This window comes from Corythoichthys intestinalis, chromosome 5 (assembly GCF_030265065.1).
Source record: "Corythoichthys intestinalis isolate RoL2023-P3 chromosome 5, ASM3026506v1, whole genome shotgun sequence".
Classification (NCBI taxonomy): Eukaryota; Metazoa; Chordata; class Actinopteri; order Syngnathiformes; family Syngnathidae; genus Corythoichthys; species Corythoichthys intestinalis.
In genome coordinates, this window is record NC_080399.1 from 58,406,676 (window position 1) to 58,427,213 (window position 20,538).

At 40.4% G+C, this 20,538-nt stretch overlaps 1 protein-coding gene and 1 long non-coding RNA gene across 2 annotated transcripts in view; one reads left to right on the forward strand and one right to left on the reverse strand.

Annotated features, from left to right (window-relative positions):
- The window catches only part of anpeplb (alanyl (membrane) aminopeptidase-like b), a 55,351-nt gene that overhangs the window by 14,853 nt on the left and 19,960 nt on the right, over positions 1-20,538 (reverse strand). Inside the window, exons 9-15 of the mRNA XM_057836447.1 lie at positions 10,644-10,709; positions 10,344-10,483; positions 9,619-9,698; positions 9,394-9,524; positions 3,445-3,500; positions 1,638-1,785; positions 1,371-1,456 (exon numbers count right to left, since the gene is read on the reverse strand). Of these exons, the coding sequence (XP_057692430.1) occupies positions 1,371-1,456; positions 1,638-1,785; positions 3,445-3,500; positions 9,394-9,524; positions 9,619-9,698; positions 10,344-10,483; positions 10,644-10,709 (707 nt within the window). The remainder of the gene's footprint in view (positions 1-1,370; positions 1,457-1,637; positions 1,786-3,444; positions 3,501-9,393; positions 9,525-9,618; positions 9,699-10,343; positions 10,484-10,643; positions 10,710-20,538) is intronic.
- LOC130916066 (uncharacterized) lies at positions 10,498-16,112 on the forward strand. Its single transcript, XR_009063222.1, has 4 exons — positions 10,498-10,523; positions 12,233-12,410; positions 12,509-12,573; positions 12,818-16,112. It is a non-coding gene; the product is annotated as an uncharacterized LOC130916066 (long non-coding RNA).

The window sequence follows — 20,538 nt, forward strand, 5'->3', positions numbered from 1 at the left end:
CATCGTACATTACTCATTAATAAAGTACCCAAATTTATGTCCATTATTTATTTAAAATATCCCAATGATTCAACAGGAACGATGGAAACATGCCCATACAATAAAAAGCTGTCCTTAAGCTGTTTTTTCTTTTTTTTTTTCTTTTTTTTTTTTTTACAAGAAAGAGCAAAAACAAAGGCAGTACTTATTTCTCTCAACAATACGATAAAATTTACACAAGTGGAATGAATTCCACATTTTCTGGAAACAAAGCGTCTTTAGAAATAAGACTCCTTTTAACCAATATACTTTGTTTTCACAGATTTCTGTACTATTTCATATCTTTGTAGTGTTACCGCTTTCCTTAATCATGGTTTTACACGTTCTGAATATGAAATGCACGTTAGCGAATTAGCTTACGCTCGGCGCTGTTAACATCTCAAAAACAACAACAATAAAAGCTAAACAGTAAAAGAAGGTTCAAGTACTAGCCTCTTATCGACGCACATGGGTCTTAGCAACACACTCAGAACATTTTTCAATTGACATGACTTGAAACTACTGCTGGACATCTGAAAGACAAGGAGCCACAAACAATCTCTCTTCCCCTCGCGCTCTAAAAATTAACAGAAGTGCCGGGTCTCTGCCTGTCTCATACACAAATTTATTGTCCAGTCTTTTAAAAAGGAGTAAATCTCTCGCTCAGTAAGTTCAGCTGCATCCATCATAACGTTGCGCGTCCATTCAAGGTGTCTGGGCGGCAGACGTGTCTTGAATTTAATTCCACTGCGAGCGGCTGTCATAAAGTTATTAGGGAAAATCATTGTTTTTGAATCTTTATGAATCGTAATCGAATCATCATTTTTCGAATCGCGATGCATCTAATACTCGATTTTTTTTTTAACTCCCATACTAAATATTAGCAATAATTTTCTCAGGGGTACAAATACTTATGAACCCCAGTAAAATACAAATTAATCCGGATTATTTTTTTTTAGATTATGTCTTTCTAAGTGGAAATTCATCTATGATTGAAATTTCAGACCTCTACCTATTTTCTAAGTGAGTGAACTTGTAAAATCACAAGGAGTGCAAATACTTCTGCTCCTCACTGTATATAGCCTGTACCAAAGCGATGGCAAGCTACAGCCTGGTGAGATGCTTCAAAGTTCAACGGAAAGGGTTGCACACAAAAACTGTAATTGAATTATTTCTTATTGAAAATAATCAATTCATGATCCAAGCACATTCACATTACGAGCTTGGCCGTGGAACGGATTGTGCTTGTTTCATGAGGGTCCACTGTATAAACAAAATGGAAATCTATATCCCACATCAAACAGATAAAAATGCAAATACAACTTTAGTGCAAGGGAAAGATGTTTCCTTACTGTGACGAATGGTCTAGAACTTCAGGGTTGTCCGTAAAGTTTTTGAAGGACATAAACAAGTTTTCAACTTGATTCCGAAGATAGGTCTTGAAGAAAGAACAACATTTTTATGAAATTCATGCATCTTTTATGGAATATTTCTCAAAGCACAGCTAACATTTACTTTGATATTATAACCAGCAGATTTTTACGTTTGGTTACAAAGTCAATACAGGCTCAAAAAATATTATAATGAAATGCAATTGAACTGCTATTAATTGAACCTGCCTGCATCGATCCATACACGTCAGAACGGTCAAACATTTGGATAAAGTAGTCAAGATTCCGAACTGCGGACTCCCAGGGTATGTAAGCAGTCTCCTTATGAAGGAACACCGTTGTATTTAGAGCCAGAGTCACATCAATCATTTTGGCCCTACAAAAAAGTATAACAGAGTGAAAAAACAAAATTTGATTGACTGGATCCCAGTTATATACATACAGGGGTTGGACAAAAAACGGAAACACCTTAAAAAATATCAACAAAGACTCATTTAATATGGTGTAGGTCCACCTTTTGCGGCAATTGCAGCCCCAATTCTCCGAGGTATTGATCCGTACAACTTGTGAATTGTTTCCGAAGGAATTTTAAGCCATTCTTAAGTTGGAATACTATACACTTCATAGTTATATCGGCGGGTCACATCTGTAATACACTGCGGTACTCCAAGTAGGGGGCCTGCCATCATCAAGAGGAGTTATTCTCAAACATGCACCATCGATCTAACGCCGGATTTAGGTTGTAAATGTATGCAAGCTGTACCGCATACAAACAGGAAGGATTGTCCCAGGAGTGATTTGTTCGAGGATTCAAGGTAATTATTATATTTTTCGTACCATGCATGCATTTTGAAACGTGAAAAAAATCAATGGGAGAAATTAGCCGCCACTGCACTGGCATAATAATTCGCAATATTTACGTAAAATAAATGCTAACTGAACGTTTTTTTTTTTCTTTTATCCAAGAATCGAGACTGTTTTACGTCCATATCTATAAAGAATTCAGGGATTTAAGCACTTATTCACAAGAATTTTCGCGGAAAAGTTCTGTTCACTTAAGACGGCCGCTAGCTACATTCACTAACAGACTAGCATTGTACTTCGACATATTTACGTAAAATAAATGCGAACTGCACGTTTTTTTTTTGTTTTGTTTTTTTACTTTTAACCAAGAAATGCGACTGTTTTACGTCCATAACCATAAAGAATTCGGGAATTTAAGCATTTATTCACAAGAATTTTCCCGGAAAAGCTTTGTTTAATGAAGGCGGCTGCTAGCTACATTCACTAAAAGAGTAGCATTGTACTTCGACATATTTACGTAAAATAAATGCTTACTGCACTTTTTTTTTTTTTTTTGCTTTTAACCAAGAATCGAGACTGTTTTACGTCCATATCTATGAAGAATTTGGGAATTAAGCATTTATTCACAAGAATTTTCAACGGAAAAGCTCTGTTTACATAAGGCGGCCGCTAGCTACATTCACTAAAAGACTAGCATTGTACTTCGACATATTTACGTAAAATAAATGCTAACTGCACATTTTTTTGCTTTAAACCAAGAATCAAGATTGTTTTACGTCCATATCTATGAAGAATTCATGGATTTAAGCATTTATTCACAAGAATTTTAAACGAAAAAAGCTCTTTGTCCGTGATTCCATTCGGTCAGCTTTGATGGCCTCGCCAACAATGCAGGCCCCTTATTTATCGGCCCCCCAACACGTGTCCCGTCAATACATTATGAAGTGTATGGGAGTACCTTCTAACTCTTTTAGAGATGATAGCGGTGAAAATCGACGTCTTAATTTAATCTCTAAAACTGACCATAAATACTCAATAATGTTGAGGTCGGGGGATTGTGCCGGCCATACGAGATGCTCAACTTCATTTGAATGTTCCTCATGCCATTCATGAACAATTATGTTTAATGATTATGATGCCAAAATGTTACGTGTTTCCATTATTTTGTCCAACCCCTGTAGATACTTTGATTACAGATGTATGCATGAGAATATGATAACACCAGTAATACCTTGCCAAATTAAATGCATCATCAATCAGCTGTCCTCTGTTCATCACTGGAATGCGCTAGACAGCATAACACAAAATGAGACATATATTTAAAACATTGTTATTTCAATTCAGTCTTGAAGGGGAAGTTCAGGATTTTTGACATTAGACGTAATCTTCAAGTTAGCAGAGGTTTAGTTAGTCGGTGGAGTTGATTTCAACAAACTCCGTTTCGTTTGCAAGTTATTTGTTTCAGGACTCCGGAGTGGCTAAGCTAGCACGAGTCAATGGCACCATTATAGCCTGCCAATAAAAAAACGATACAGATCTACGAAGAGATCCAACATAGTCTAATAAATTCAAAACAAAGATCATAGTTTCAAAACACCCATGCAGCCAAAACATTGTCACACCAAACTGCCGTAATTAGGGCCCGAGCACTAAGCGTGCGAAGGCCCTATTGTTTTGCAAAGGATTTTTTTTTTTTTTTTTTTTTTTTTTTTTTTTTTTTTTTCAGGGCAAATGAAAACGGCCAATTTGGAGGCCTGAACATGCACGAAAAGTCACCAAAATTTGCACATACGTCCGGAAAATTGTAAATTTCGATAATTTTGCAACGTTGCAAAAAAATATAACAAAATGGCTCAGTGGCGCCCCCTTGAAATTTTAAAATTGGCCTATAACATTAGGGTCTGTCAGCGTAGAGCAATGAAATTTGGGGGGTCTATACCTTGTCCAAAACCGCTCCAAAAAAGCATTGACACGCATATTCCAAACCCAACAGGAAATCGGTTATTTTGGATCAAATATGAAATTTTTATCGATTTACAGGGTGCACATTTGAGACCTTTTCGCTGAGGGAGTTAGTTGGATCATCTTCAAAATTGGTGAGACTGTTCAGGAGACATATGAGATCTTAAGTTTCTAAAATGGTGTGTTTTCATTCACGGGTCTGACCTGGGCGTGGTGCCAAAGTCGGCCATTTTTTCGGCAAAACACCGAATTCAGTAAATGGCTAATAATTCCTTGACACAACTTTCAATCTTTTTCATATCTGCCATGTATATGCGGTATCCCACCCTTAACACGAGTGCATTGAAATATTACCCATTAGGTCTAGCGCCCCCTAGTGAGAACAGGAAATGCCTTTTTTTACGAGACAGGTTCCTCCTCCAAGGGAAAAAAATCTGTTGACCTCAAACCTGCATCAGGGGAGCCTTAAGACCTGTGTTCAGATGCCTGATGAAAAATATTGAGGTTTCGTTGAGGCGGAGGGGTCCAAACAGGAAAGTGAAAATGAACGTCAACAATTTGTCACGCAAAAAACTTTGAACAGTCATAACTCGGCAGATATACAACATATCTGCGCCAAACTTCCCGTGTTTGTTGAGAGTCATACCCTGAAGGTTCTTGTAGGGGTCATTTGCATCAACTCTACAGTGCCAACTAGTGGCGACAGAAAGAAGTTTTAAAAAAGGCCTTTCCTATTGGGTTTTTTCAACATAGAGCAAGGAAATTTGGGGAGTAGATACCTTATGCAAAACTGCTCCAAAAAGTCTCTTGCACCCATATTCCAAATCCAACAGGAAATCGGGTATTTTGGATCGAATGTGAAATTTTCATGGGTTCACAGTAGGAGTTTACATTTGGAGGCTTGAATATGCACAAAAACTCTTAAAAATTTGCACATACATGCGGCTTTAGATAACGTTCAATAATCTTGCAATGTTACGAAAAAATGTAGCAAAATGCCTCAGTGGCGCCCCCTTGAATTTTTCAAAAAGGCGTTTCCTATTAGGTTTTTTTAACAGAGAGTGATGAAATTTGGGGAGTCGATACCTTGTGCAAAACTGCTCCAAAAAGTCTCTTGCACCCGTATTCCAAATCCAACAGGAAATCGGGTATTTTTGATCGAATGTGAAATTTTTATCGGTTCACAGTAGGAGTTTACATTTGGAGGCTTGAACATGCATAAAAACTCACCAAAATTTGCACATACATGCAACTTGGCGTAAATTTTGATAATCTACAAAAAATTTTAACAAAATCGCTCAGTGGCGCCCCCTTGAAATTTTCAAAAAGGCCTCTCCTATTAGGTTTTTTCAACGTAGAACAATGAAATTTGGCGAGTCGATACATTGTGCAAAACTGCTCCAAAAAGTCTCTTGCACCCATATTCCAAACCAAACAGGAAGCCGGAAATTTTGGATCAAATGTGAAATTTTATCGATTTACATTTGAGACCTTGTCGCTGAAGAAAATAGTTGGATCATCTTCAAAATTGGTCAGACTATTCAGGAGACATATGAGATCTTAAGTTTTCAAAATGGTGAGTTTTCACTCAAGGGTCTGACCTGGGCGTGGTTCCAAAGTCGGCCATTTTTGGGCAAAACACCAAATTCAGAAAATGATTAAAAACTCCGTGATACAACGTTCAATCTTTTTCATTTCTAGCATGTATATGAGATATCCTAGCCTGAACACGACTGCATTGAAATATTACCCATTAGGCCTGGCGCCCCCTAGTGGGAACAGGAAATGGACTTCTTTACGAGACAGGCTCCTCCTCCAAGGGAAAAAAATCTGTTGACCTCAAACCTGTTTCAGGGGAGCCTCAAGACATGTGTTCAGGTGCCTGATGAAAAATATTGAGGTTTCGTTGAAGCGGAGAGGTCCAAACTGGAAGTGAAAATGACCGTCAACAATTTGTCTCGCCAAAAACTTTGAACAGTCATAACTCGGCAGATATGCAACATATCTGCGCCAAACTTTCCGTGTTTGTTGAGAGTCATACTCTGAAGGTTCTTGTAGGGGTCATTTGCATCAACTCTACAGTGCCAACTAGTGGCGACAGAAAGAAGTTTTAAAAAAGGCCTTTCCTATTGGGTTTTTTCAACATAGAGCAAGGAAATTTGGGGAGTAGATACCTTATGCAAAACTGCTCCAAAAAGTCTCTTGCACCCATATTCCAAATCCAACAGGAAATCGGGTATTTTGGATCAAAAGTGATATTTTTATCGGTTCACAGTAGGAGTTTACATTTGGAGGCTTGAACATGCACGAAAACTCTCAAAAATTTCGACATACATGCGACTTTGCATAACGTTCAATAATCTTGCAACGTTACGAAAACATGTAACAAAATGGCTCAGTGGCGCCCCCTTGAAATTTTCAAAAAGGCCTCTCCATTTAGGTTTTTTCAACGTAGAGGGATGAAATTCGGAGAGTCAATACCTTGTACAAAACTGCTCCAAAAAGTCTCTTGCATGCGTATTCCAAACCCAACAGGAAATCGGGTATTTTGGATTGAATGTGAATTTTTTATCGATTTACAGTGTGCACATTTTACACCTTGGCACCTAGGGAATTAGTTTGATCATTCTCAAAATTGGCGAGACTGTTCATGAGGCATATGAAATCTTAAGTTATCAAAATGGTGTGTTTTCATTCACGGGCCTGACCTGGCCGGGGTGCCAAAGTCGGCCATTTTTTCGCCAAAACACCGAATTCGGAAAATGACTGATAACTCCCTCATACAACGTTCAATCTATTTTAAATCTGGCCTGTGTGTGAGGTATACAAGCCTGAGCACGACTGGATTGAAATTTTACCATTTGTGCCTGGCGCCTCCTAGTGGGAACAGGAAATGCCCTTTTTTACAGGACACACTCCTTCTCCAAGGGAAAAAAATCAATCTACCTCAAACCTGCATAAGGGAAGCCTTAAGACCTGTCTTCAGGTGCCTGATGAAAAATATTGAAGTTTCGTTGAAGCGGAGGGGTCCAAACAGGAAAGTGAAAATGACTGTCAACAATTTTTCTCTCCAAAAACTTTGAACAGTCATAACTCGGCAGATATACAACATATCTGCGCCAAACTTCCCGTGCTTGTTGAGAGTCATACCCTGAAGGGCCTTGTAGGGGTCATTTGCATCAAACCTACAGCGCCAACTAGTGGCAATTGAAAGTCACTCGTTTTTCCAATACATGTTCAGTTCTTTTCAGGTTGGTCATTGTAGTTTCAACAGCTATTAAAATACTTATTTACGGCCCATGTCCAAGTGTCTCTGTCTGTTGCCGTGACGACCCTTTGTTCGCCATTTAAAGGAAATATTTTTTTCCAGAGACTCAGGCAGCTTATAGAGCCACAATATTTGGCACACTTGGTCGAATTGGCCCACTTAGAAGATTAATTTTGGGTTTTGAATAAGGGCTTGGCTGCACAGCTCAGTAGTGGCTCCTTTTTTGTAGTACTCGCTCCAATAGGGGTTTTTATCTCTTGGGTGTGGGATTGTATATAGGCGACTTTCGAGCATGTTAGGTTCTAATGAGATGATTAGAGAGGAGGATCTGCCACCACCCTGACCTGCACACAGTCCGAGTTGCGTGACGTCCGAGTTGCGCTAGATTGCGAGGGCCCGTTCAGTCCTGCTTGCAGGCCTAGTTCATTTTATTCTGCAGGATAATTTTTTTAGATGCGTAATACGATCCCAATAAAGAGGAGTGCTTCGGTCACTCGTTCTCACGCTGCATTCGAGGAAGGTGGGAAGTCAGACTTATCCCACTCGGAGAGTACCAGTTGCGACCTTAAAGCATTCTAGGCAAATGTAAACAGAAAAGATGGCTGATCGCCACAAGTTGTTTTTTATTTTGGCCTTCAAAAGACATTTTGACCTCCAGCAAACCTGACTTCTCATGAGCGATCAAATGGTGGAGGCGTGCTAATGATATTTTTCCAAGTCGGAGGTTGGAAACTCTGACTTCTCACCTTCCTCGAATGCAGCATCAGTCTGCTGAGTTAACTGACGGCCGGCAACATGGCAGAATGTGCATTTAGAGGCTGTGGAAACATACAGAAGAAATGGGCAAAGGAAAGTTTCCACAAATTGCCTAAGAAGAACGAGGAAAAATATAAACTGGTCACTTGCTGCTGGCTACGACATAAAAAAATCAGCGGTGAAAAAAAAGCTAACTCCGCCGTGCTCCTCTGCAGAGCTTCTGGATTACAAATGTTGCTGTTCATACTGCAAATATTGAGATGCACTGTTAAGTTTTAATAACTTTATCCTGTAAACGTAGCCAACATTATTGATTGCATGGGTCATCGATGATTTTCATGTCTGCATGTTGTTTTTTATTGGCATGCTATAATGGTGCCATTGACCCACGCTAGCTTAGCCCATCCAGACCCCTGAAACTAACAACTAACTTGCAAACGAAACCGAATTTGTTGAAATCAACTCCACCAACTAACTAAACCCCCGCTAACTCTAAGATGAAGCCAAATGTCAAAAATCCCGAACTTCCGCTTTAAGTGGTGGCCAGTTTAACTCATTGGCTGTCATTGACAGTGACCGAAATGGAACCATGGAAATGCAAACGTGAAATGTGTCGTATTCTCGGAGCGTCACCATGTAAATGGCCCCTTGGTTTGAAAGGTGCAGATTTTGAATCCCCCTGGAAAGGTGCGTTTCCAATAGCATTTTGTGGCAAACTCTGTCCAATAGCAGAGGTGCTACTGTATTGATAGCATGGGGTTCGGTAGACAGAGACACAGCTGTGGAAACCTTGACAAATGCGCTTTCTTTAACATTCGAAAAATGGCGCTTACACCTCCAATTGCTAAGCTAAATGATACTGTATATTGATTTACGTTTGTGTGGTACGGTAGTTCACACGAACCCCTTAATGGCACTCAGTGCCTACCATCCCAGTTCAAATGGATTTGGTGTCTAGCACTGTCAGTGGCAATTAATGAGTGTCAAATGAACCGAGAACTTAAATAAGCTGCATGAAACCTTTATGCATCCATTGTCAGTTCAAAGGAGAATATTTATATTGCTGGCCATTTTATTGATAATGCGACACATACCTTGTGTCCCACATACTCTTAACTCATTTTCAAATGGTATTTAAAAAAGTATATATGCAATATGTGGTTCTATTGCTTGCCCATTTGGCTTCACACTCACATCTGGGTTAGAGTCCAACTGTATGAGAAGTCGTTCCCAGTTCTCCGGGTTGTAATTGACTCTGTAATATCCATTACAATTGACATTTGCAAGGATCCACTCTCCATGCTTAGAAATGAATGGCGTCATTACTGTGTCGAAGGAAACATTGTTTCGAGTTAATGCATATGCCAAAAAAAAAGAAAGAAAGCTGGTTCATTAAAATATGTAACAAGTTGATCTTACTTGAAGTTTTGCTCCTTAACCAACTGAGTGAACTTGCTGTTGTATTTGACATCACTTGAATTGGGATATACCACGTGAGACTGGAAAAACAAAAACAATACATCATATGATGTCCATTAGACTTCACTGGATACAATCGAATGAAGCACTCAATAGCAATGCTGTATTTCAAATTCAATCTTTACAAAGATAATAATGCTCAGGTTTGATTGACAGGAACAATGTCTGCAGACTTTTTCTTTTATTTTATATTTTAAAAAATGAAGAAGAAGAAGGCTGAGGAAAATCCAAAAGTTTCTCTATATTTAACTTTGCAGTATCAATCAGCTGTCAGGGAGCGATTTTTCTGCAGTGGTCTTCTTCTTCACTTCAAATAATAATAATAAATTTATTACTTTATTCTTGCCAGAGATACTAATGGAACAAATCTTGCCTTCTACCAAACACAACTAAAACTGTTTGTATGATGTTTACAAGGAAACCTTTGCACATCAAAAATTCTGGTGTATTTTCAGGAAGATTTAATTCCACAGTGGCTAAACAGACCATATTTGTTGCCTCTGAGGAAATGTTTTTTCACGATGAACTTTTGTTTTTGGCCAGAGCCCGGATACAAACCCAGGACCTCTGAAATGTGATGTGGTTATACTAACAGTTAACCACTATATTGCCCTGAGTTCCATATTTATGATTTCTTTTGAGACCACAAATAAAACACTACTCACTTCGATTCCAAAGAACTGTTGAACAGAAAGTGGCTTTGAGTGACCTGGCCATTTGTAGTGTTGACGGTAATGACAGGATAGCCCCTTTGATTGGTCCATGTTTCCATCATCTTAGCAACATCAAAGTCAGGCCTATGAGCCTGAAACCATGGAATGTCAGTGTTATACATTTTTGTGAAGGTTTGTTAATGTTGTATTCTAACTTTTGATTGTATTTTTGGTGTGTGTGTGTGTGTGTGTGTGTGTGTGTGTGTGTGTGTGTGTGTGTGTGTGTGTGTGTGTGTGATTTTGTCAACTTACCTTTTGTATGTAATGCCAAAGGTCATATTGGTTAGTGTTTCCATAACTAAAAACTTTGAGGTAGTCCTGGAAGGATGAAAAAGGAAAAGAAACAGCTTAACGGCGGTTGATGTATAAAATATTTTAGTGAGCTTTTATTGATGTTATGTGGTCATTGGTGTGGTCAAAAACACATCCGGAGTTATTTTCTGAACCATTCACATATGTTTGAGAAATCGTCAAATCTCTGTCTGCCGGTTGGAGCTTCTGAAACGCTCAGTTCTACCCACTCTAGCTCTGCCTTTTATGTGTAGCGCCTCGTCTGCTCTGACGATTTTACTGTACTGCTGCACAACACCCGTCCCCCGTGCCCTGCCTTCCCCTCAAGAGAAGATCCAGCTATTGCTACAACTTAGCGCCTTGGCAGACCACAAATAGAATAGAAAAGATCATTGTAATATTAACACACAATGGGATTGTGGTTTCCCTGATGCAAAATGATGATAATCTAATAAAAAGCACACAATATGAAATAAAAATGAGTATATGGCCATCGATTAAAAAGTAATTGAACGGTAGATAAATTATTGCACTTTGTTGTAATCTGCTGCCTACTGGTGCACAATAAAAATGAGTAATTTGAATAATTAGGATGAGTATGAGTTGAATGCTGCAACAGCTTTAGGATAAAATTGTTTGAATCTGTTTGTCCTTGATCTTAGAGCCCTGTAACGCCTGTTCCAGGGTAACTGAGCTCTACTAAGGCTGTTTTCAATAGGTTAAAAAAGTGGTTCATACGTGGCTCATTGTTCAACCGAAAACTTTTTTTCTGAGGGTATCATAATGCTTGTGCAGCGATAGACTACGTACATTGATAAGCAGGGTGACTGTAAATAACCAAATCCTAATTATTCTGTTTACCGAATGTCTTTTATTTTGTAATTCGCCATTACTTCCGGTTAGGCTTTTATTTTGGTGTATTTCCTGTTCCGTGTGTTTCGCAATGTTTGTAACTTGAAGACAGGCCAAAAGGAGTGGCGGCGAATGAGAGTTTTTGATCTCGTTTAGCGGCCCCTGTGGAAGAGGCAAAGCTCTTACTGTACTGTAATCCTGGTGATCGGGAATTCCACTTAGAAAACAGGGAGAGACTCGCGTACCAGCCGGCAGCCCCCAAACCTCACAGGACTAAGGTGGCCAATATTTATGTGGTTCCAAATGAAAAGAAGTATACATCCCGTTCGTTAGAGGACGCTAGTTACGCAAACGGGGTTGGGCTCTGCCAATTAATGGCGAGAAGAAAAAGGCCAGGAAAGAAGCCATTTTGGGGCGCAACGTTGTTTTGTGGACAATCGCCAGCCATCCTCTCACTACACACAAGTCCTCTGAGGGGAATATAAGTGAGTTTAAATGTTGATAAGATTGTGTGGTATCTATGCCTGTAGTTATTGCAGCAGTTTTGTAGATATTTTTGATGTTATTTATGATGATTCGGTGATGTTTGTTTTAGCGATATTTGTTTGCTTTTAGCTAGCTGCGGCTTGTACAAAATGTGGTATTTCATTCATGTTTGTATGTTTTAATTTATATTGCTTATTTTGACATTTACTAAGAGCTGACAACACCGCTAGTGATCTTGCCAGATTTCTAGCCAAAAGTTAACTTGTAACTGGAGGCCTTACTAAATTGGATGACAAGCCGGAGAGTTACCTTAGTAGGAAAGCTGTTTTCCTGAGCACCATCAACAGAAAATGGACAATGCTGGGCTCAAAGTATAAAGAAGATCACAATGTAAGTTTTCCACCTATGTCCTTTTTTGGGAACTTTGTGAAAGGTCAAGCTAAGTGTAAGTTTTCCACCTTTTTCCTTCTTTGTGAACTTTGTGAAAGGCCAAGCTAAGGCCAGGAATGACCCAAGCTTCACCACAGCGAACAACCCATCGTTCCACCCAAGAGTAAGTCACACAAAGTATAAACAAACAGCTAGTTACAATCAAAGACATTCAGTTACAGTACAAAAGACAGATGTGTTGGAGATAAAGTTAAAAGTAACAATCATAGTCGTCAATAAAGAATGCCCCATCCATCACAAACCACACCCATTAAAAAGATGCAGGGATTTAAGAACAATGCTGTTATAAGACAGAAAAAGATTCATTAAAGACAATAATATTTACCATCGCTATTTCGCCTCTACAGGTCATCCAGCCAAAGATTTCCAGATTGCGATAGTGTGACGAATGTGACAGTGAAAGACATCTCGCAGCTCTTCACCCAGGTCCAGCACCGCCTCCACCCAAGCATGTTTTACCCCGCGAAGAGCGCAGCGGGCAGCAAGAAGCTTGGCAAAACGTTGATGTGACAGCCACTTATATAGAGAACTTCAGACACTTTTACGATTCTACGGACAACCTGAATTTCTATGAAGAGGAAATTAGCAACTGGTGCAACTGGGATACACAGACGTCCCGAAAAACAGACTGCAAGAGTTCAAGCAAGATCTGAAAGAGTTGATTTAAAATGGCAGCTTACCCAGCGTGTCTACTACTTTTAGGGCAACGACACACTTCACACATTGGTGCCCGACACCCGCAGTAGACGCCTCATCAGAAGAATTCTTGAGGAAGCTAGAAGGACAGTCGGTAGTCGGCTATGAATCCTACTACAGGCAAGATTCCGATTGCTCCAGTTTGCTGCAAAATAATCTGTCCGACCTGCACATACATGACTCCGAAAATGACAAAGCCAGCATCCTAAGTGCGAGAGTTCGAGCAAGATCTGGAAGAGTTGATTCAAAACGGCAGCTTGCCCAGCGCGTCTACTACTTCGGATGACACCAAGGTGAAACTCAGACCACCCGTCTTCACCAAGGAAAAAGTTGGGCCGCGTGACATCGGCACGTCTCCTGGGAGCTATTTTCTACAGGACAAGGGCTGTAACACTCAAGTTCTAAGTCCAAGTGCCCAACAATATGGAGGGATGCAGCAGCAACACATGGGCAATGAGACAACTCACACATTGGTGCCCAACACCAGCGGCAGACGCTTTGTCACAAGAAAGGTTTTGAGGAAGATTGAAGAACAATCAGTAGTCTGCAATGAATCCTACTACAGGCAATATTCTGATTGCTCCAGTTTGCTGCAAAATAGTCTGTCCGAGCTGCACATGCATGACAACTCCAGTATCTAAGTGCGAGAATTCAAGCAAGATCTGGAAGAGTTGATTCAAAATGTCGGCTTGCCCAGCGCGTCTACTACTTTGGATGACACCAAGGTGAAACCCTGACCACCCGTCTTCACCAAGGAAAAAATTTGCCGATGTCACCTGGGAGCTATTTTCAACAGAACAAGGGCCGTAACACTCAAGTTCTAAGTCCAAATGCCCAAATATATGGAAGCATGCAGCAGCACCACAAGGGCAACGAGACACCTCACACATTGGAGCTCGACACCCGCGGCAGATGCTTCGTCAAGTCTTGAGGAAAATTGAAGGACAGTCGGGAGTCTGCGATGAATCCTACTACAAGCAAGATTCTGATCAGTAACGGTTTATTCAAAATAGCGGCTTTCCCAGCGCGCCTACTGCTTCTGCTGACAACAAGGTGAATCCCAGACCACCCGCCTTCACCAAGGAGATAGTTTGCCCAAGTGACATCGGCACGTCTCCTGGGAGCTTTTAGGGTAACGAGACACCTCACACGTTGGTGCCCGATACCCGAGGCAGACACCACATCTCAAGTCTTGAGGAAGATAGAAGGACAGTTGGTATTCTGATTGCTCCAGTTTGCTGCAGAATAGTCAGACAGAGCTGCACATACATGACTCAGAAAATGCCAAAGCCAGCATGCTAAGAGATGCAATGGTGGGAATCTCCCTCAGCAGCTTTGGTCCCTCTAGCACCCGCTCTACACAAACAAGTTGCGAACGCGACTTATGGACAAAACCCAAATCTTTCAATCGACTGGTCATGAACCAGCGGACAATCAAGAAAATGGACCCGATAACTAGGTATTTCCAGTAGCAGCATCACAAGGGCAACGAGACACCTCACACATTGGTGCCCGACACCCGTGGCAGACGCTTCGTCACGAGAAAAGTCTTCAGGAAGAGTGAAGGACAGTCAATAGTCTGCGATGAATCCTAATACAAGCAAGATTCTGATCAGGAACAGTTGATTCAAAGTAGCGCCTTTCCCAGCGCGCCTAGTGCTTCTTCGGACGCCAAGGTGAATCCCAGACCACCTGCCTTCACCAAGGAGATAGTTTGCCCAAATGACATCGGCACATCTCCTGTGAGCTTTTTGGGCAAGGAGAAACCTCATACATTGGTGCCCGACACCTGCGGCAGATGCTTCGTCGCGAGAAAAGTCTTGAGGAAGATTGAAGGACAGTTGGTAGTCTGCGATGAATCATCTACAGGCCAGTATCTGATTACTCCAGTTTGCTGCAGAATAGCCTGTCCAAGCTACACATATGTGACTCCGAAAATGACAAAGCCAGAATGCTAAGTGACAAGATGGTGGCAATCTCCCTCAGCAGCTCTGGATCCTCCAGCAGCCGCTCTACACGAGCAAGTAGTGAGAGCGACTTACAGACAAAACCCAAATCCTTCATTCAACCGGTCATGAACCAGCAGAAAACCAAGAAAATTGACCCAGTAACCAGGTATTTCCAGTACAGGCAGCTTTGGAATGAGTTTAAACTGCCAGGAGAGCGAGACAACCAGGAACTCCGCTGGGAAATCAGGGAGTGACTCGCATAACAGCCGACCGTAACATACAAGTTCTAAGTCCAAGTGCCCAAAAAGATGGATGCATTCAGCAGCACCACAAGTGCAACGAGACACCTCACACATTGGTGCCCGACACCCGCGGCAGACGCTTCGTCACGAGAAAAGTCTTGTGGAATATTAAAGGACAGTCAGTAGTCTGTGATGAATCCTACTCCAAGCAATATTCTGATCAGGAACAGTTGATTCAAAATAGCGGCTTTTCCAGCGCACAAGTATCTGATTACTCCAGTTTTAATAGCCTGTCAGAGCTGCACATACATGACTCCAAAAATGACAAAGCCAGAATGCTAAGTGACATGATGGCGGGAATCTCCCTCATCAGCTTTGGATCCTCCAGCAGCCACTCTACACGAAAATGTAGGGAGAGCGACTTACGGACGAAACACAAATCCTTCATCATTAACGAGCAGACAATCAAGAAAATGGACCCAGTTATCAGGTATTTCAAGTACAAGCAGCTATGGGATGAGTTTAAACTGCCAGGAGAGCGAGGCCACCGGGAATTCCGCTGACAAAACAAAACCTCTGAGAGGAAATATAAGTGAATTTAAATGTTGATAAGATTGTATGGAATCTATGCCAGTAGTTATTGCGACAGTTTTGTAAATATTTTTTATGTTATTTATGATGATTCTGCAATGTCTGTTTTAGCGATATTTGTTTGTTTTTCGCTAACTGTGGCGTGTAAAAAATGTGGTATTTCATTGATGTCTTTGTTTTTTAAATTTGTATTGCTTATTATGACATTTAGTAAGAGCTTTTGTACATTCTATCGTTTCAGTTTCACAATTCTTTGCATTAAAACCTGTCAAAACACCTGCCTGTTCCTTGTAGGAGGAGATGCAGAGGATTTTAGCTGGCTGTGATTCTCAATTTGTGCACGAGGTCATGTTGAGAGTAGCAGTACAAGTTTTAGTTTTATATTGACTAAAATTTCAAAACAGAAAAAGCCTCACTTGAAATACTGCAAAAATAAATACTCAACTCTGGCAATGTCTACACCTAGCAGGGTTTTTTAAAACCGAGGATCCTACCCTAGTACGTCCGGGGGAAAATTGCGTCTACACCATCACACTAGAAAAAAAAGCTTCCACCGTCAACTACATTAATTCGCTTTTAAGTACATTCATAACAATGCGCGAAAAATAATATTCCATAATACCCCCTTTCTTTGCATGTGTTCTTCAATATGAAGCGATATGAAGAGTTAGTAAATAAATGGAAGCAAAAAGCACCTGTCTCATAATCAGATCTAAACCCACTGCGAAGGTGCATGTTTACTCCAAATGTAAACATTGGTCTCATGTATGACGTAAAAACAAAGTTTGTCGCAGTCAGTGACGTTTCCAAAGGTACAGTTGTGGTCAAAGTTTACATACACTTGTGAAGAACATAATGTCATGGCTCTCTTGAGTTTCCAGTTATTTCTACAACTCTGATTTTTCTCCGATAGAGTGATTGGAACAGATACTTCTTTGTTACAAAAAACATTCATGAAGTTTAGTTCTTTTATGACTTTATTATGGGTTAACAGAAATAGTGATCAAATCTGCTTGGTCAAAAATATACATACATGGATCTGAAAAAGCGAATCATTGACTTGAACAAGTCAGGAAAGTCACTTGGAGCCATTTCAAAGCAGCTGCAGGTCCCAAGAGCAACAGTGCAAACAATTGTTTGTAAGTATAAAGGTGCATGGCACTGTTTTGTCACTGCCACGATCAGGAAGAAAACGCAAGCTATCACCTGCTGCTGAGAGAAAATTGGTCAGGAGGGTGAAGATTCAACCGAGAATCACCAAAAAGCAGATCTGCCAAGAATTAGAAGCTGCTGGAACACAGGTGTCAGTGTCCACAGTCAAGCGTGTTTTGCATCTCCATGGACTGAGAGGCTGCCGTGCAAGAATGAAGCCCTTGCTCCAAAAGCGGCACCTTAAAGTGCACGTGACACGAAAAAGCATGTTTATTTCATAATACACGCAGTATTTTATGCCCCTGAATGACGTGGGCCGCTTGGATGTGTGTGGAAGCGATCGCTATTTTTATTTAGTTTTTTGAATCCCGCGCCATGAAAATGAGTGACTTCCGGCTTCGGTCTTGCATTGAGGAGGAGGGCGCTGTGACGTGTACGGTAGAAGACGTCCTCTTCACGCTACAGTGTACTGTTGTGTATGAGGACGAAGGATTCAGCTGATTTTGCGGATTAATACGTTTATTTTTCGCATCACGCCAGCCAAACGGATGCAGGAAAATCATTCTGTATGAGGGAGAGGCGTATGCGCCTTTTTGGAGTTTCAAAAGGTTCCCATTCACCGTGGATATTTACTGTGGGACCATTGGACTTACGAGGAAGTGAGTAAACATCTTGTTTTGTATTATGTCAAATACAAATACAGCGATTACAAAGTAAACACTACAAACTTCCTTTAAATGAAGGACTACTTAGTTTGATCATTGATAGGCATGTAAAAAGCTCTCCTAATGCTCATTAGCAGCAGCACGTTAGCTGCACAACAACTCCAGCCACCCTCCTCCGGGGAACGAACTGTAAATTGCTCTCCGCCGGGCGGTTTGCCTGTCCGCGAAGACAATCGACAACCGGGTCGTCATGTCAAATAATCCAGGCTAGTTATGTGTGATTTTCCACTTCGAAGACTTTGAAACATCACTCGGTTCGGGTTAGCATGTCGGCTAGCTGTCACGCCTTCTGGTTTGTTTACATTCTTCGAAGCCGGGGAAGGGAAATGACATATGTCCAATTTAGGTGTCATAAAATATCGTTCGGGAGGTGCGACAGTAAAGGTGAAGTTGACAGTTTTGACCATTATGGAGTAATTTTGCCATGTCGTCCTGAATAAATGCATTTTTATTATTTCATATTCCATTCAGCACAAGACTGTTATTTGTCATGACCATGCCATTTATTTAGCAATTGGGGAAAATACTTGCATAACAAAAATATCCTGTAAAAATATTGGAGTAAAGAGACAGAAACAATGACATTTTGTCGCTCTCTTCGTTGCGTTTTCCTCGTTGTGAATAGTTCCCCCTCGACGGGCTGACTGGTCCTTCTCAAGCCATTTATATAGCTATTGGGGAAAAATACTTGGATAAAAAGAATATCCTGTAAAAATATTGGAGTAGAGAGACTGAAACAATGACATTTTGTGGCTTTCTTCGTCGCGTTTTCCTCGTTCTGAATAATTCCCCCTCAATGGGCTGAATAGTAAAACCGATGAACCCAGTCTACCGCTGTCGTCATCCACCTGTTGGGGACGCTAAAGCCCTATAATTGTAGGCGTGGCTAACCGGCAGATTAAAAGACTAATTTCTCGTCATCTGTGCTTTGCTAAATTGTTGTATATAGTCGAATCGTCTCAAAATATGATTCTAATTCACATAATAATGCCATTTAAGACTTTTTTTCTCGTGTCGTATGCTCTTTAAGGCTCAACTGAAGTTCGCTGCTGATCACATGGACAAAGATAAGACCTTCTGGAGGAAAGTTCTGTGGTCAGACGAAACAAAAATCGAGCTGTTTGGCCACAATGCTCAGCAATATGTTTGGAGGAGAAAAGGTGAGGCCTTTAACCCCAAGTACACCATGCCTACCGTCAAGCACGGTGGTGGTAGTATTATGCTGTGGGGCTGTTTTGCTGCCAATGGAACTGGTGCTTTACAGAGAGTAAATGGGATAATGAAGAAGGAGGATTATCTTCAAATTCATCAGTCATCAGCCCGAAGATTGGGTCTTGGGCGCAGTTGGGTGTTCCAACAGGACAATGACCCCAAACACACATCAAAAGTGGTAATGGAATGGCTAAATAAGGCTAGAATTAAGGTTTTCGAATGGCCTTCCCAAAGTCCTGACTTAAACCCCATTGAGAACTTGTGGACAATGCTGAAGAAACAAGTCCATGTCAGAAAGCCTTCAAATTCAACTGAACTGCACCAATTCTGTCAAGAGGAGTGGTCAAAGATTCAACCAGAAGCTTGCCATATAGGTTATGCAACACACAATAAACTAATTTTGAATAATCTGCTTTACTAAACAATCTTATAGAAAACTATTGGAAATTCCAGTAATTGTCCAAACAAAAAAGATTTTAAATACTTAATCAATTTTACACAGTGTAGGTAAAACTGAAACTTCTAAAAATAAAAATGAACACAATATAAAAGTCAATTTCTTTCACCTGATTCAGATCCTAGATAGATGATACAATTGGGCCCAATTTCCAATCAAGTGAGCGGATCAGGGACACATTTAGTTTTTAGGATGTGTTGTTGAGATAAATGTGGAGCAAAAAACATCATGTAAAGAGACAAATGCATGAGTGAATATTTCTTGCTCAGAAATAGATCAAATGGACTGAAGTTTTAAAGCAGGTATAAAGATGGACTATCGACTATCCCTCACTCTCTGTTGTTGAACAGACAAACTCAGCAAATTAATCACACGTTTTTTTTCTTCTTAACATCTGAAGCAGATCTGGAATATTGTTTCATGGGTGTGTGAAATTGGCTTGACAAGAGCAATTTTAAAATACAACTCCCAAGGTCACTGAGGGAAGAAACAAAAACAAAGGAGGCAGCAAACAGGAATCTCAAAAGGGATGGATTTCACACCACTCTTAAACTTTTTTTTTTTAAACTCAGAATGTACTGTGAGTCGAACTTTTCAAAATGATGACAAAAATTTGAAACAGATGTGATAAAGGGTTCAATCTCATATCACAAAAACATGCATGATTACACACTCCAAACTGTCCGTAGGCATGAGTGTGAGCGTGAATGGTTGTTGGTCACATTGTGCCTTGCGAATGGCTGGCAACCAGTTGAGAGTGTACTCACACTTGACCGTAAGGATGAACAGTAAAGAAGATGAAAGAGTGAATGAATGTAAATTAATTATATTGATGTGAATTGACGTACTTAATTTACTATAGTTTCAGTAGACCTGGTGGGCGGTATACAGTACAACAATAGTGTAATGTTCCTACGCCAAGATTCGCAAGGTGTGTCTCAAATGGTATGTTATACACTCTAACTGCTAGTTGTCCCTCACTTTTTGAAGGAATTTTGTGAATAATTTTTAATGTAAATTGAAGTGAAAATCTGCAAATATACT